Source organism: Saccopteryx leptura, chromosome 2 (assembly GCF_036850995.1).
Source record: "Saccopteryx leptura isolate mSacLep1 chromosome 2, mSacLep1_pri_phased_curated, whole genome shotgun sequence".
Lineage (NCBI taxonomy): Eukaryota > Metazoa > Chordata > Mammalia > Chiroptera > Emballonuridae > Saccopteryx > Saccopteryx leptura.
Genome location: NC_089504.1, coordinates 265,814,495 through 265,832,371, shown reverse-complemented (window position 1 = coordinate 265,832,371; position 17,877 = coordinate 265,814,495). Strand labels below are relative to the sequence as shown.

The following is a 17,877-nucleotide window of genomic DNA, read 5'->3' as shown; positions in this document are numbered from 1 at the left end:
CTTTATAGTTCAAACACAGCTTACCTGCACTGCCACATTCTGCTTTCCTGTTTCCTGTAACTTTTCTAAGGTGCATTTCTTGGTTTCTGTTTTCCTCTTGCTGTTGTCCTTCTTCCCATCATTCTTAGTTACAGTTACTCCTTTGCTATAGTCCCTTCTCACCTCTTTGGGAGGAAAAGTTCTTCCTTGGTCTCTGTTCACTTCTCGTGGCTTAATGTTCTCTTTGAAGGTGACCACTGGTTTCTCTCCGGGGTCACAGTTGTTGCTTAGATTCCGGCCCGTGGACAGCACCGACTTCAGTCCTGGGTTCCCGTCCGCAGTCAGTGGCTCGATCGTGGGTGTTTCTTGGAGAATGAGGTTCTCTTTGGCTTCACTGGGGTCTTCCAGAATTAACTCTGGGATTTCTGTGATAAACAATAATTTCCCTACCTCATTTTCACACTGAATCAGCCTAAAAAAAAGTAAAAATAAATCCACATATGAAAAACATAAACCTAAAAAAACCAGTAACAACTGAACTGTGTATGGATCCAACAGTTAAAAGATTCCCAACCCTAAAAACTTGAAAACAGCATGATATAACAAGGTGGATTCAGGTAACACAAAAAGTAGTAGTCATGGAGAAACTCAGGTTGTTTCCATACTCAACATCACAACACATTCCCATACCTTTCACTGTTTTCTGAAAATTGCTGCTACAATGACCGAGCATGGTTTTTTATGACAGGCACTAGAATAGGCCCTTAAAAAAGCTACCAATAACTCTTATTTTAAAACTTTTTTTTTTTTTGACAGAGAGAGAGAGAGTCAGAGAGAGGGATAAACAGGGACAGACAGACAGGAACAAAGAGATGAGAAGCATCAATCATTAGTATTTCGTTGCGCATTGCGACACCTTAGTTGTTCATTGATTGCTTTCTTGTATGTGCCTTGACTGTGGGCCTTCAGCAGACCAAGTAATCCCTTGCTTGAGCCAGTGACCTTGGTTCCAAGCTGGTGAGCTCTGCTCAAACCAGATGAGCCTATGCTCAAGCTGGTGACCTCGGGGTCTCGAACCTGGGTCCTCGGCATCCCAGTCCGATGCTCTATCCACTGCGCCACCGCCTGGTCAAGCAATAACTCTTATTTTAAAGGTGTGAAAACTCAGCTAAGAGGTAGTAAGTTCACTCAAAAACACAACCATTCAAGTGCTCACAGTATAACAGTAACCTCAATACAGGAATAACTGGAAATAGTGACTGACTCTGGAAAGGTTATAATCAATGGGAGGATCCCAAGGACACAGGTCTGAGGAAGCGGCAGAACTGGAAACTGAACGCAAACCTATCTGACTCAAAGCCTGTGCCCGTCCACATCAACCACACTATGGGTTTTGTAGTTAACTAAAGCACTAGCACCACCCTAGTCCGTGCTAACTGAAACAGACCACCATGCCCATCAATCAAAGCATCGTAACTATGAACATACAACTTAGTTACACTTACAGATTAGAGCAGAAGCTCATGATAAACAAGGAGGCAGAGCCAATTCCTCTATAATAGGTAGTGTAATGGAGAGAAGAGAGATTTAAGAGTATAATGATCACTAGGGTCATAATTTGTTATGTCACCAGCATTTCGTCGTAAGCTGATCCTCATCAGCACTGCACAGACTAAAGCGCAGGCGGGTGCGCACTGGATCTGATGAGCAGTACCTCGGCTGGTTGTCGGCGATCCACTTGCCTATGGAGATCAGGCGCTGCTGCCGGATCTGTCGTTGCTGACCCTCCTTGTCTCCTGTGATGCCCTGGTGGCCTTTGGAAAAATCCAAGTTCCTAGAATCGATATAAGCAACTTATAAAAAAACTAAACTGCTAAAGATATTTTCCAGATTTACCTAATTAACTGAAATGGCTTCAGATTTTTCCATACAGGTTAACTACTTGAAGTAATCGACATTTGTTTGAATTGATATCCCCAAAGATTTTAAATCCAATGCAGAAAAGACACTAGGCAAAGAATAAAAGAATAGTTTACAAAAAAAAAAAAAAAAAAAAAAAAAAAAAAGGAGGGTTAGTTCCCTGAGAAGCTGTGCTAAGGTTTCAGAGGAGTTGATACCTGAGCTAGAGCATGGCCAGTCATGGGTCATTACAGCAGATAAGGGAAGGACGAAGAGGAATGTTCTAGATACAGCATGAACAGAGTTTCAGGGGAATAAAAACAGAGCTTTCCAAGGAGAGGGCACAGTGAATGTATAGTATGCATGCACAGGCAGTGGTGGGGAGTGTGGCTGGAAAACAAACCTTCAGACAGTACGCCTCTGGACAACTATTTGTGTATTAGTAACGGGGCCTCATTGGGTCTATCCTTTAAAAACATGCAGAAACATGGTAGAAATGAACTATACAAATAGAGGGATTCTATGTAGGGAAGTGAGAAGGAAGCTTTTTTACTCCAGGTGAAGGGTGATAAAAGCCTGAACTAAGGAAATAAATGGCAGGAGTTGAATCTGAGCCATCTGGGATACAGAATTACAAAGATTTGGTGAGAAAGAGTAACGGAAATAAGAATTATTCAGATTTCTATCTTGTTCACACAGGTGCATAATGGCACACATAAATATTTAAAAAAGGTGAGTTTGCTGACCAAATAGGAAAATATCGTATACTAGCTCATTTTGGGTCATGTCAAAGTTTAAAATGCTTATTTATATATTTAGAAATATGAGTCCAAACTCTAAAAGAAGTCAAAACTAGAAATTTTGGACTCAGTATCCAAGGGATGAAAACTGCAGATGAAGGGTGGGGTCTGCTCAGTAGAGTGCAGGGAGGGAAGGAAGGGCAGGGAAGGGCCAGGAGACCACCAGTGTCCCCAGCACGCCGTGCAGAAAAGGACATGCAGGGCTGAGTCTTCAGTAGGAGGGAAGAGCGCTGTCACAGGGCTAAGCAAAAGGTTTCAAGAAGGAGGGGCCAACAGACTCATGCACAAAAAAGTTAAATAGGATGACAATTATAAAGAGCCCAGAGAATGCTGTGAGTAGGCGAGCGCGCACTGGTCGGTGGAGTTGCAGCAGGCTGAGAGGAACTGGGTGACCCGATGCAGGGTCAGTAGACCAGCCCACGCTCCTCTTAATAAGCTTGACGATGAAGAGCTACATCCGAGAAAGATGAGGGTGTGAATTTTTGGTTTTCAGAATGAAGGAGCACACTTAAATGTGACTAGGCCAAAAAGAAGCAATTGGTTGTTAAAAAAATGAAGATACCGAAAATACAATGCAGAGAGAGATGGACAGATGGACCAAGGTGCCTGGGAGGCTGGAAGGGATGAGATTGAGGGCACGGATGAAAGGCTTTGGCTCAAAAAGGGAGCACGAAGTCCCTCTGAGGAGATAAAGAGACCCTGGAAAACAGATTGCTTTATCAGTGTATCAACATGAAATACGGTTTACGTTTGGTTCCCATTTTTGAGACTTTTCCTCTGATTCCAAGGAAAGCAGAAAGGCAAATAAATATCTCCTGGAAGAAGCAATTTTCTTTTCCATTCCTTCCCTTCTCTCTCTATTTTTAAAGCACATAGTACTGGTATTATGCAGAAATTAAAGGCATAACACATACAAATTCATTTTACATCAAAAACTTTCATTGTTAGTGGCTGTTAGGAACAGAAGACAAAGTTCTGTTTGTCTTCTAGCTCCTCTAGCCAAGCCTGATTCCCGTTCATTTTAACACTGCAGTCACCAGAAAGAGAGACACCACCCACCTGAAAGAAGGTCTCAAAGCCAAAAATCCTTGTAATTCAAACTCCTCTGGAAGTGGTGTAGCTAGAAAAGGGTAGAAATCAAGATCTGTAAACATTTTGATTAAAATACTGCTGTTCAGCAGAGTACTTGCTCACTAAGTGAAAAAAAATGTCTTCCATATACAGAAACTATGACATTCAGTTTTCTGCTCTTCTTTGTCTGAATCCTGATAAAAGAACTTACCTGTCAAAGCTCTGCATGTTACCCCTGGGCCCTACTCACCTAATATTTGCCTTAATACTCACCTACTACCCAGGGCTGAGGAGGGGGATAGGATGACTTTTTTCTTAAAAGTCTTAAAATTTCATAGACTCAGACCCAGTAATCCCAAAGTATTGAATGACAACAATGACATCACCTGGGAGCTTGTAAAAAATGTAGCACCTCAGGCACTATCCCAAACCTACTAAATCATAAACTGCATTTGAAAAGGTCCCAGGTGAGTAATTTGCAAGTTAAAACTGGAGGAGAATTGATCTAGCAGAAGAAAAATACCAGAAAGGAGTCAACTACAGATAGTTCAGCGCAGAACTATTATAATGGGGACATTTTTAAAGCAAATAAGCAATGATTAAACAAATGATGGCATGTCCATAGCGTGGAATATTATGCAGCCAGCAAAAAATCATGTTACAAAATGTTTAAATGAGAAAGGAAAATGCTAACAATACTATGTCGAATTTAAAAAGCAAATATGAAGCTGAATTTGACCAAACACATACAGGTTGTATATGCACTCTCACACACAAAAGGCCTGCAGAAAACATACTATCATGTGAACAGTACATAGTATCTCCATATGAGAGAACTATGGATGACTTGTGTTCCTAATATTTGCAATGCCCTGAATGTTATATGATAAACAAGTATTACACTGACAGAGTAATGCTGTTCATATTAGATGTTTTTTAATAGTAGGAATGAGGAAAATGAAGAGTCTGCAAATACTGCACTCTCTGAATTCCTATTCAGAAGCAGCTCAACAGGAGAATAAGGTGCTGGAATAGTGGGGACAACATCATCTCTCCTCCCACCCACTCAATTAGTGCCGAGTTCAAAATGACTTCTGAGATCCTAAAATTAAATTTTACATTAAACACGTAAGAACAAAAACCAGGTTTCTCTGGCCTAAAGCCCACTATTAGTGATGGAGAGGCTGAGGTAGCCCTTACCATTATTACTTGAAAGATCTTCTTCATGGGGATGGAAACTGTTTAGAAGAGAAATCAGCCAGGGCCAAATGCTGTGAATGAGAGGTAGTTCAGACTTTACTTTTACACAAGAGAAACCAGAACACTAATAAGTCATGAAAATGTTATTTACCTAGACTTCATGTATTTTTTCCCTTGCTTCAGAATTATCAAGACTGTAAGACTTCCTAAATTATATTTTCAAAGATGTCATGATAAAAGTCAAATTTCCATGACAAATACTACTGCATCTGTTTCCCAGGCTCCTAACTTAATAGACAGTGAAAATAATTTTTCAGTTTTAAACACTGAAATTGATATTTACTGAGAAATTTTTGACCAGAGAAACAATGTTTTTATAGAGCTTTAACATACATTATCAGTTGTAGAACCCATTGTTGGTTTTAAGTCTTTTTTGCTTATATCAAACAAATATAACTCAATTGAGTGTTAGTATAAACAATATTGAACTACTTATGTACAGAAAGCACTGGAAAGAAGTAAAAAGTCTCTTTTAATTCCTAAACAGAAAATTAGGGCATACTGTCCTGAGTAAGAAACAAACTGGTTTAATTTGTTTCACTTTGGAATGTAAAAATGCCCCTTCCCCAGGATGGCAACCAAGGACGGGGACTGCAAACAGACTCAGAAACCCTTGTGACTGCGCCTCACATGGAAAATCCAACCAAATAAAGGGAAAACACACAAAGAGGTCTTCAGTTCAATTTCCAAAGAGTGGGTCGGAAATACAGTTTTCCATTGTTCAAATGTTGTGTTTCAGAAGGTGGCTTCTAAATATCTATGATCATCAAACAAAGCACAAAAGCTAACATGAAATTCTCAGATACTTACTACTGTTTTTCATCCACCACTGCCTCCTGGAAGATCCTGGGTCTGAGCCTCAGCCAGTCCATGGAGACTTTGACAGCAGGAAGGGGATAGGCATTGTAGGATTCTTCCTGAGACTTGTTCTGGAGGGGACACTTGCACAGGATGCCAAGAAAAGACACTTAAAGAAAAAAATGCATTCGGAAAGCATAAGATATTTGAAACCGTGCTATCAGTCCAAATTAAGACATCACTATGAGCTTATGAGCCTTCTGCGTATTTTACTCAACACTTAAACATCTATAACTTCTTTCCAAAGAAAAAGACATTTTTCTTTCCCATGTTAAAAATGGTTACAGATACAGTTGATGAGAGGAAGTCAGGAGATAAAGGATAGATATAGAGTCTGGGCCCTTTGATCCAATATTAAGACATACAGAACACCAATGTTTTGTTACAATGATAAAAATGTCTATGATTATGCTTTCCAAAGAAGATGGAACAAAAAGCTAAACGATTTAATACTCACTGAAGAGGGCCAGCAGCTGCGTCCAACACAGCTGCTCATCTTGGCTGTAACTATGCTGCTCCGTTTCATTGCTGAAATCACGGAGGTGATGAAGTTGGAACAGGTTGATGACCGTGACATGAACTAGCTGCTGAGAGTTGAAAGCTCTCTGAAACAGCAGCCTCTGGAAGAGAAGATGAGGACATGGCAGAGACTGTCATCAGGAACAGGAGCTGTCTCCAGCACAAGCTCTAACCTGGCGGGCTGCACTGAGAGCCGCAGCACGGGTACCACTAAAATGACACAGGAGCAATCCGCTCTGATCCTAACTCCAGGACATGGACCGAGTCTGATGAGGTCTGATGCTTCTTATGCTGGCTCTTGGCCTCGAAAGGAATGAACCCAGACACCACCAAGCTGTTTGTCCTAACAGGTTTCTCCCTTGAGTAACTAGCCATGTTTTAACATGATCTGAGAAAAAAGTTTTGGAACCCATCAATAAATTCATATACTTTCCTCCATTAAAAGCTGTTTTATGAGGCCCTGGCTGCTTGGCTCAGTGGTAGAGCGTCGGCCTGGTGTGCAGGAGTCCCGGGTTCGATTCCCGGCCAGGGCACACAGGAGAAGCGCTCATCTGCTTCTCCACCCCTCCCCTCTTCTTCCTCTCTATCTTTCTTTTCCCCTCCCGCAGCCAAGGCTCCACTGGAGCAGTTTGCCCGGGTGCTGAGGATGGCTCTGTGGCCTCTGCCTCAGGTGCCGGAATGGCTCTGGTTGCAACAGAGTGAAGCCCCAGATGGGCAGAGCATCACCCCCTGGTGGGCATGCCAGGTGGATCCTGGTTGGGTGCATGCGGGAGTCTGTCTGCCTCCCGGTTTCCAGGTTCAGAAAAATACAAAAAACAAACAAACAAACCTGTTTTATGAAAATGCATAACATACTAAAATATTAAATTGGGACCAATGACTAGAAAGTACATGCACACAGTGAGGGAAAAAAAGACTGAAAACATGTTTTTGAATTTTTGGTATGACTTCCAAATTTTGTCATAAAATTTACTGTTTCAAAGGCTTGACACATTTAAATTCATTTATAAAAGAGGCATACAGCGAGAATATGCTTTGTCCCAGTCTGGGCACTTCCAAAAAATTATTACACTGACATTTTCCCCTTGGAGGAAGGCATATTCATGATCTTCATCATCACATTCCTTTACTTGATGACTGAGTTCATGGTGACCTGCTAACCAGCACTGTGAGGAAGAATTCACCTCCATGCACTCAGCCAGTGGCCTCCACTGAATCAACCTTCTAATCCACATGTTCCTAACGAAGTTGATAGCAAAGCCGATAATACTGCCTCACCCTACACTTGAGCCATTGCCAACCTCTCTCCCTCCCCAGGGACAATCTGTGGACACTGGGAATTCACTGCCTTATGGTGGGAAAGCGATAACCTTACTCATAATTCTACAGGCAGTGACAAGAACTCCTACCACCTCAGAAACTTGGAGCTGCCTTTAGTTTAGGACTTCCCCCCATCTTTACATTGCTAAATAGATGAAAATATCCAGAGGATTTCTACAGTCTGTTAGCAGGACCTCTCACACCACTGGCAAAGCTACAACCCCCTGCGCTTCAACTCTTTCCACCAGGTCTCCCAGCCTCCATACCACCTGCCACTCCGGGCTCCACATCCAGGACACTCACTTCTTTCCCAAAGGTGCCATTCTTCTTTCCTCTCTTCAAAATGTCCCAAAATCCTAGCTTGTCTCCAAAATTCCTCCACATAACTACTTCCACACCCCCACATCCAACCTTCTAGATAAGCTGACCATTTAACACAACGTAACAGTGGCATAAAATGAGAATATTCACTTGTATTTTTCAGAAAGCATTTTTTTCCCTTACAATTATAATACAGCAATGTATGCTTTGCATCTGTAAATCCACTGGCATTTATTTTAGAAGGCAATGTCCTACAGAACAGACGCCCAGCCTTGAAAGGATTTTCTAGTGTAGGCACAGAAGCATTAATGCAGATGGGTGCAGGCTGGTACCAGCAACGTAAGTGAAATTCATGAAGGCACAGACTGTCTTGTTCCCTCCCTTATTATCTCCAAGAGCCTGGAAAGTGCAATGCACACATTAGGCACACACATACTTAGTGAAGGAATAACTCATACATTTGGAAGTACACGTGTAATTATTCAATTGTAATTTCATAAAACTTAGATAGTATTGTAGTAAGCAGAGCCTCCCCTGGAATGGACATATTGTTACTGAAAGGCACTTTCAACAGTGGTTGAGGAAAATGCTGAACTAAACACGACTGACAAGCAAAACACATCTAACAGATACAAAACGCCTTGCATTTCAGTCCCTAAATCTCAAGCCTTAATCCTTCAATGAACCTCAACTTGGTAAACGTTTCTGCTTAGCAGCGAAAGATTGCTACCACACTGAAGTTTACACTAATCATCTATTAATACCTTAGAATTACTTTTGAACATTTACTCACTATGCAAAAATTTCAATCCAACAATATTCTTCTGATATTTCTGTACTGGGTAAGGTTTAAAATAGATCTACCTCACACTGCATTTATCTTTAGAATATAGGAATGATAACTTCAATTTCTTTTAGCAATTGCCCACATACACCCACCGAAATTTCACCTAGAGAAATATATATCTGAAGAGAATATTAGTGTTTGAGGTTGAAGCAAATGCCAAACTGACTAAACTCCAGAACAGAATTAACTTAGAGAACACCTCCTTAAGGAGGGTTCCCCATCCTTCTGATTTAGGGAGTGTATTTTTCACAGAACCAGTGAGCTGGAAACAATCGTAAGAGGTTATCTGGCCCAATCCCCTGATGTTTAACAGGACTACACCTAAGAACAAAGACGGCTGCCAATGTGACTTTTAAGTTCTCAAAAGAGAGAATCCTCAGCTATACCCTACATCAGGGGTCCCCAAACTTTTTACACAGGGAGCCAGTTCACTGTCACTCAGACCATTGGAGGGCCGGACTATAAAAAAAATTATGAACAAATCCCTATGCACACTGCACATATCTTATTTTAAAGTAAAAAAATAAAACGGGAACAAATACAATATTTAAAATAAAGAACAAGTAAATTTAAATCAACAAACTGACCAGTATTTCAATGGGGACTATGCTCCTCTCACTGACCACCAATGAAAGAGGTGCCCCTTCCGGAAGTGCGGTGGGGGCCGGATAAATGGCCTCAGGGGGCCGCATACGGCCCACGGGCCATAGTTTGGGGACCCCTGCCCTACATACTGCTACTTGAATTTTAAAATTAGATTTTGACGTCGAATCTTCAGGAAAGACGAAGATATGTTATCTTAAATAATCCTTCACATATTTGAAAACTTATAATGAAGCTACTTGGACTTGTTTTTTCTTTCCAGGCTGAACAGCCTAAGGTATTACAAAGTAAGTTGTTGCTTTCTTGCACCCAACTCTACAATCATGGACTAATTTCACACAGGCCACTAAGAGAAGCAGAAAACAGCAGGGGACTCTATTTTTGGAAGCTTACTTTAAAACAAACTATTTCTATTACAGTTATTTAATATAATCTCTTACACAAAAAAGGCATCAACTAAAAAATGATTATCTGTAAAAACTATTTCACATCGACTGTATTTGGCTAATTTATGTCTCTTAACTGTCTAAGTTCTACAATCTCTGGAATGTGAGACTTTTGATATTTATAAAACTGTAAAGCAGTTATGAACAAATCCCCAAGTGTACAGATACCCAGAAGTAACCAAGAAATAAAAAATGTTCTTTGAGAACGTTGTTTACTATCGATCCCAATGCCTAAAACAGTGAGATATACAAAATTTGAGTCAACATATTAAAAATAAAGTTAATAATTTTTACTCCTCCCATATTTTACATATACTACACTTAAACTGCTAATTTAATATACTAATATAAGATCATTTTCATATATAAATAAAACAAAGGTTATATAATCTTATCTCATTATATAAACTAGTAAAATATATTCCTGTTGAATGAAATTTCTCATTCCTTTCCTTCAAACTACCTCAAATCCTGATGAATCAAAGTACAACTAGAAAAATTAGCTTGATTTGCAAAATAGCAATATTTATAAAGTAGGTAACAAAACCATATCTAAAATTATCTAACCCATCAAAAGCAGTACTTTCCAAACTGAGAAACGCACTCGTTCTGAGAAAGGAGGAGTCCTTTCTTCCCACTTTAATACTTTTGCCAAATGGCAGCTTCTTGCCCGTTGTTGCTGTATTTCTATATACAGACGGCATCCTAGTTTAAATTAAGGGGATGCTTTATGCAACAATTTCAAATTTAATTTCAAAGTTAATTTTTACCAACAGCTCAATTAAGTAATGGCATAAAGACGATTCAGAGGAGTCATCTTCCTCTGAATCTTAGGATTCCTTATTTAAACAAGACAATAATTTCTCGGTTTTTGAAATCTAACCTTAAACTGTTCTTCCAATTTTTCTCGAAGAGGACTCAACTTTTCCAAGCTCTTACTCAGGTACACATGACCGTGGAATTTAATAAAGGCCTTGATGAAGTCAGAAACACCCCATTTGGTTTTCACCTCATCCCGGCTGAAAGGAAAGAAAAACTTCCATGAATTGTAAGCAGCAAAATGGTTAAAAACCTCTAAGAAGAGGCTTCAGCTCACAGAAAACATATTATTTGAGCACCTGGAGAAGATCTGGCATCTGGCTGACTTTTCAACTGCAACACCCTCAAAGTAAGCCAGGAATTCATCCGCCTATACTCCTCTACTGGAACACACCAACTGCCAAGTGGTCAAAACTCAGTGACATCTACATGCAAAACTATTATTTAGTACTGTTCATAAACTAGGCAAATATAAAAGAAGCATAGGAAACTGGCCATTATTTTTTGTATGCTCAAAATTTGAGAGGTGAAAAGTTTACCCCTCAGGTTACACGAAGTCCTCTTGGAAAGCCAGCCCTACCTTTCCAGTGCTTTAGAAAGTGCTTTCTGTAGATTGGTGGAGGCAGCTGGGAAAGGGAACTTCACAGCAATGCTTCTGCAGTAGTAGAAAATCGTGGTCAGATGGTCTCCCTTGGAAGAAGCTAAGATAGCCAACTGATTATAAGGCTGACCTAGAGGAGAAAGTGAAGAGTGTAAAGTAACTAAAGATGCACAAAGTCTTGTTATCAGAATACAGATCATCAATTTTTCTTTAAACCTTTATAGAGTCAATGTCATGGCTACCTCTTTACAAATGGACATAATGTCAAACAACACACTTCTGTAACAGCACATAAAATGTTTTGATTAAAAAGCCGCATAAAGCCTCCTCTTCTTGGCGGGAGGGTTGGGCGTGCGGTCCCAGTCCCCGTAATGATGTTCGGAGGCAGAGCAGTGGGCTCCGGCCCCTCGGTGTCATGCCTTCGGTGCCTATGGTTTCCATCTGCCAGCTCTATCCTCAGGCGCCGGGACACGGGGGAAGAAAAAAAAAAAAAGCCGCATAATTCTGGCAGGGACCACTGTTAAGTTCAAATAAGACTTCCAAAAGGGCTAGGTAAGTATTTTTTGGCTTTGTGAGCCAGTCTCTACTACTACTACTACCCAGGTCTGCCCCCGCACTGAGAGAGCAGCCACAGATGCCATGAAACAGTGTGCCAATTGCTGTCCCTGCGGGAGACCCTTCCAAGGGGCTCCTTTCACAATCTAGAGTAATTTCAACATGGCTTACCAAGAATGACTTCTATTGCCAAACATCTCTTATAATTTCTCTACTTCAAGAATCACTGCTACCACCTATTTCCGGGCCAACAAAAGACAAATGCACTACCTTTTAGGTAGTAAGAGGCCATTTTTCTAGGACAGAAATGGTGGTATGAAAAAGAAAATTACTCTGTAAGTAATTAAGGAAGCCAGAGTTGTTGAAACAATTTTAGATCACATTAGGAGATATTCTACTTATACTGCTTTCATGACAAGTTACTTTTTAAATTTCAATTCTAGTTATATAGAATATACAGGTAAAAGGAAAAGTATGACTATCAAAATTCATAAAACTTGAAAGACAAAACTTTGGTAATTTTCCACACTGCGGTAGAAAATGAAGTGCCATCACCCACATGCTGACCTGAGAAGCCCACTTACCATTAGAGGGGACAAGCTGAGCAGCATGCCTATAGTAGGACTCTGCCTGGCTGGTCTGGTTTCTGTATCGAGCTGAGAGGAGGAAGAAGAAAATTTAGTTTAAAAACAAAATTAAGCAACAACTAGGGCAATATTTCTAAAACAGCTCTAGATTTAAATTCTAAAGATAACAAACTCATTAAAATTAAGTTAAGAGCATTAAACACAGAAACTTTAAAACAAAATAAAACAAATTAACTATAGGATTATGGATTATGTGTGCAGTGTCCACCTGGCCGTCCCTGTCCGGGACACATGAGTAACCAATGGCAGAGCTTACCTAGCCCCCACTCTCAGGTCCTCCAGGGTCATGCATCACCAGCTCCCACTACGGACTATGCTGGTGACCTGGAGCCGGCCAACAAGGGGTGAGTTATATGGCACTTAAAAACAAAACAAAACAAAAAACACTATACAATATGATCTGAAAAGTATGTATTTCTTCAATATCTTATAAAGTGATTCTAAAATAGGCTTCACCCCTACTGCAATATTAAGTATGTGTGTGAAGAATACACAGAAAGCAAAACCACCTGAAGACACTAGGCCCTGAACCTCCCTGCAGAACCTGGTGCTTACTCTGAAGTGACCCCACATGGACCCAATGATTTATGACAGGAGTCGGGAACCTATGGCTCGCGAGCCAGATGTGGCTCTTTTGATGGCTGCATCTGGCTTGCAGACAAATCTTTAATTAAAAAAAATAATAACGTTAAAAATATAAAACATTCTCATGTATTACAATCCATTCATTTTCTACCGCTCATGTTCATGGTTGCGGGTGGCTGGAGCCAATCACAGCTGTCCTCCGGGACAACACCAAATTTTTACTGGATAATGCATAACGTACACGGGTCGTTGTATGGCTCTCACGGAATTACATTTTAAAATATGTGGCGTTTATGGCTCTCTCAGCCAAAAAGGTTCCTGACGCCTGATTGATGACATCATGAAAGCTAAAATCTTTAAACTTAAAGCAGTCATGCTCTCCATTCCTTGTCATTTGAGGACAGCAAAACATAATCCTATAGTTAATTTGTTTTACAACTTTTTTTAGGTCAACTTAAAGGAATGAACAAGAAATAAGTTACATAGCATTCCCAGATAAAATATATAAAATGGACATACAAATGCAGTGTAAAAAGGAAACCAAATGAGCTTTGAGTGCACTGGCAGGAAGGAAAGAAGGCCATCTAGCTTCAGGAGGAGGGACTTGTAAACCCCACCATTCCAGGATTACAGACTTAATTTAGAAAATATCATGGCACTACTTCGAAAAGCTTAGCTTTCATTAATTTTTGTTGTTTATTATTTGCCTACATCTGCACAAATCTGAATAAAATTTAAATCCTAATATGAAAGTTACTTCCTTCAAGATCCTCTGCCAATCCCAAAACACTGAGAAAAACCCAGGTTCCTTAAAATATAGTTTATGGTTTCCTCTTAGGACAATCTAAATTGTGTGTTTGTGCTCAGGTTAAAGGAAAATCGAGTTTCCTTCTGTGACTACACCAAAGAAAAGGATAACTGGATTATCAATTCCTTCACAACAAAGGCTCACCAATGTCTCCAAGGTGAACGAGGCAGTGCTGGCAGATATAGGAACAGGAGCTAGACTGTGGCTTCACTATGGCGCTGGTGTGCGTCTGTTTATGGCTGATAATTCCCAACTGGGAAGACTTCACACGGCATGGTAAATCCACATTAAACACTGTACACAGTTCTTGTAATAACTAAAAGGAAACATAGCAAGATTTAGTATAAGTCAGAATTGATAAGTCAGAAGTGCTCTACAGTAAAGCTTCTCTGTACTATAACATGTAGCTAATACCACATACTGAAGACATCATTCACATGATAATCAGTACCAGTATTACAAACCATATCTCCTCAATTCTCAATATTAAAGCAATCTAGGCTATGTCTAAAAGAAACAGCAGCATTTTAAAAAAAGACTATAGCCAAACTTCTTCAAGAGTCCACATGTGCCATACCTGCTTTCTGAATTCCTATTTGCTCCTTAATCCAATATAATCTGGCTCCCACACAACCTCTTCCCCTCTTCCCATCCCACCGGCCACCACGGCTCTACCAAAACTGTTATCAATAGGATAGCTGATTGTACAATGGCCATTTTCCAGTTATCATCTTGCTGGATCTCTTTGCCGCACTTAACACAACTGGTCTTTTCCCCCCCCCCAACTTTATTGAGATATAATTGACATATAACCAATTGTGGGATTCAGACACTTTGCACCAGTTCGGCAAAACCAATACCTAATTTTTTGTTGGGTTCAGCGAACCAGTTTAACAGAACTTAGTCTTATGACTATCGCTGAGATTGTTTTGGTTTTATTTATCTTGCCAATCATTCCTTTTCAGTCTCCTTTATTCAAAGCCTTTTCTCCTTCCACTTTTCTCACTGAATTTTCATTCTTGATTCCACACAGTTCATCCTATTCTCATTCATTCAAATATTAACTTAAACAAATATTATTCATTCAAATATTTGGCTAATGTATCAGCAACCATGATAAGCAAGAGGTACAGAGATGAATAAGAAAATCTACGTCCTTAAAGAGCACACAGCAAAATGAGAAAGAAACGTACACAAAGTACAGAGTGGAGGGAAGGGAGGAAGGGAAGGGGAACAAGCATGACAGCTTAAGCCAACAGAATATTCTACATTTATAACACACCTCATCCCTGGTTATCTGATACATTTGTCTTACTTCATCATTGTGATAAAGGAATAGCCATATAATAAGTTCTGTATTTTTTTTTTTTTTCAGAACAGGACATGAAAGCAACAGTAATAGCAAATGATTTAAGGTTACAGAATTAGAAAAACCTTGATTCTATCATTCTGTAACACGTGCAGAAATTCACAATACAAAATACAACACCCTGAGGACCCAACTCAGAAAGATCTGAAATGTCCCGCCTTTTCCCTAAGATAAAAACCACCTCCATAAATAACTGAAGATAAATTCTGTGCACTTTTCTCACTACTTCATCTGCACTTACACCTGCACATTTATAATGGGCAAGAAATTTGCTGACATAAAACTGGGTGACACAGAATGTCTAGATCGGAAAATAGAAAAGGCAAGAAAAAAAAGGGGAAAATAAACCCTGCCAAACCAGATGATAGTGAAAGGTGTCAAGGAGAAACATAACAGAAGATAAAGAATTAAGTCAGTAGGTACTGCAAGAACAGACTGGAAAAGTAGGCAAGGCTAAACATCAGTCAGAAAGACAAAGAATGTTCATGAGAAGTAAACCACCACGTGGAACGCCTGCACACAGAAACTGTCAGCAGAGGTTAACAGAAAAGTTCCTGTGTGCTCAAGGATTCTGGGTGAGAGAACTCCAGCTGATTTACAGGCAGAAACAGGAAAAATTACAAGAGAAACAGATGCTTCCGAAATTGAACAAAACTTATTTGGCAATTATTCTGGAAAAAATCTATTACACTATTTTACTGCTCATTAGCTATTCACTTTATGCTAAGAATGGAGAATTATGAAGGTATGGAATATTATCTTTTAAATTACTGCAGAAACTTAGTGATAATGATATCTTTTTGACTCCCATTTTCTTAGAATAAAGCCTACTGGTTTTTGATGTTTAAAAAAAACCTACAACAGAATGTTAAATCTTCATTCTGATTGGGAATCTGGTTCTGGCTTGAGGCATCATGCCTTAAGCAGTTGAAAAAATCATAGCTAAGAAGTCAAAATCATCTTCATATGAGAAAATATAATGAAGGGTATCAGGTGTAAGTTTCTCCTCGATTCATTCCAATCAGATTTCCATCCCTGCCACCTACTAAAGACAAATTTAATCAAATACAAGATACCCTAAATCAGGGGTCTCAAACTCGCGGCCCGCCAAACAATTTTGTGCGGCCCATAGACTAATCTACGAAGTTCAAAATATTTTGGATAAAATTAAGTAAGCCTAGGGGCCTACTTGTATTTTTCATTTCTCTAGCATCTTGCTTTGCGGCCCACATGCTGAGTTGAGTTTGAGACCCCTGCCCTAAATTATAAGATGAACCATTACTTTAATATAACGTTGAAAAAAAACTACTGGCAATTAAATGGTAACTTACCATCTTTTGTAAACTTATCCTTATTTCAGAGATGTTAAAATATGAAAAATATTTAGATATGAATAAATATGGTATTCTTAATTTCACCAACTGACTTCCATGTTGTCAAACCTAACGGGTCACTTTTTAACTTCTTGCTTGACTTCTTAGCAGCACTCAACAGGGTTGATGATTCTCTTTCTCCTTATTGAAATGCTTTTCTCTTGGTTTCCAAGGCACCACTCTCTGATTTTCTCCCACTGTAATGGTGGCTCTTTTTGTGCTAAACCTGTCCCCCGTAGTCCTGTGGTTTTAAATACTAAACACTAATGTCTGGCTAAATCAGGGTTCTTTACTGTAATCATAATCATAACAATTACTCTGGCCTGTCACTGATCCCCAAGCTTAACTAACTACTTGACAACACCTCCACATAAATGTCAAACAGGGGTCTGCTCTAATTTAGTGGGACATAGCTACTCTTGCGTAAGTGTGCCCGCTCTGGCTGACCTGTGCTGGTGTAGTGGATAGGGCACTGACCAGGAATGCTGAAGTGTTCCCTTTCTAAGTAAATGGTACAAACAGTTAACTAGCTGCTCAATCTGGTATAACTCAAGCCATTTTTGACTCTTCCATTACCCTCATTCTACACGTCTAATCCAATCCACCAGCAAGTCCTATTGGTTGTACTCTACAAATTCACCAATTCCTTTCCATTACTATAGTAACATCCTAAGTAGCTTCCATCCATGACCCCTGCCAATTCATTCTCCACACAATATTCTGGGTAATCTTTAAAAACTGCAAATCTTTTCATGTTACACTTTTGCCCACTCTCCAAAGCCTTGCAACTACACTTAAGATTAAAATTCATTGGGCAAAGAGAAGGATGGGCAAAAAAGGTGAAGGGGATTAAGAGGTATAAATTTTCAGTTATAAAATAAGTAATGGAGATGTACACCATAGGGAATACAGGGGGTCACTCACTGTACTGTAGCCCCTGGTCAAGGCACATACGAGAAGGCAATCAATGAACGACTAAGGTGCTGCAACGAAGAATTGATGCTTCTCATCTCTCTCCCTTCCTGTCTGTCCCTATTGTCCCTCTCTGTGTCTCTCTCTCTGTTTCTCTCATAAAAAAAAAAAAAAATGAAGAAAACAAAAAATAACTTACTCAAAACTGAAGAAAAGCTACTCCAGTTCTTAGGTAGTTTAACAGCATTTGAAGCTCCAAATTCTACAGCAAATATAAATATGACA

General features: G+C 39.7%; 1 protein-coding gene and 1 non-coding gene across 4 annotated transcripts in view; one reads left to right on the top strand and one right to left on the bottom strand.

Annotated features, from left to right (window-relative positions):
* The window catches only part of SMG7 (SMG7 nonsense mediated mRNA decay factor), a 69,050-nt gene that overhangs the window by 11,487 nt on the left and 39,686 nt on the right, over positions 1–17,877 (bottom strand). For all 3 annotated transcript variants that reach the window (XM_066361700.1, XM_066361702.1, XM_066361703.1), the window contains 10 exons: positions 14,083–14,254; positions 12,483–12,554; positions 11,323–11,473; positions 10,807–10,942; positions 6,325–6,487; positions 5,820–5,976; positions 4,950–5,020; positions 3,738–3,798; positions 1,694–1,813; positions 163–451 (listed from right to left, as the gene is read on the bottom strand). In XM_066361700.1, coding sequence (XP_066217797.1) covers positions 163–451; positions 1,694–1,813; positions 3,738–3,798; positions 4,950–5,020; positions 5,820–5,976; positions 6,325–6,487; positions 10,807–10,942; positions 11,323–11,473; positions 12,483–12,554; positions 14,083–14,254 — 1,392 coding nt within the window. The remainder of the gene's footprint in view (positions 1–162; positions 452–1,693; positions 1,814–3,737; positions 3,799–4,949; positions 5,021–5,819; positions 5,977–6,324; positions 6,488–10,806; positions 10,943–11,322; positions 11,474–12,482; positions 12,555–14,082; positions 14,255–17,877) is intronic.
* LOC136396027 (small nucleolar RNA SNORA57) lies at positions 11,667–11,817 on the top strand. The gene has a single exon (XR_010749460.1). It is a non-coding gene; the product is annotated as a small nucleolar RNA SNORA57 (small nucleolar RNA).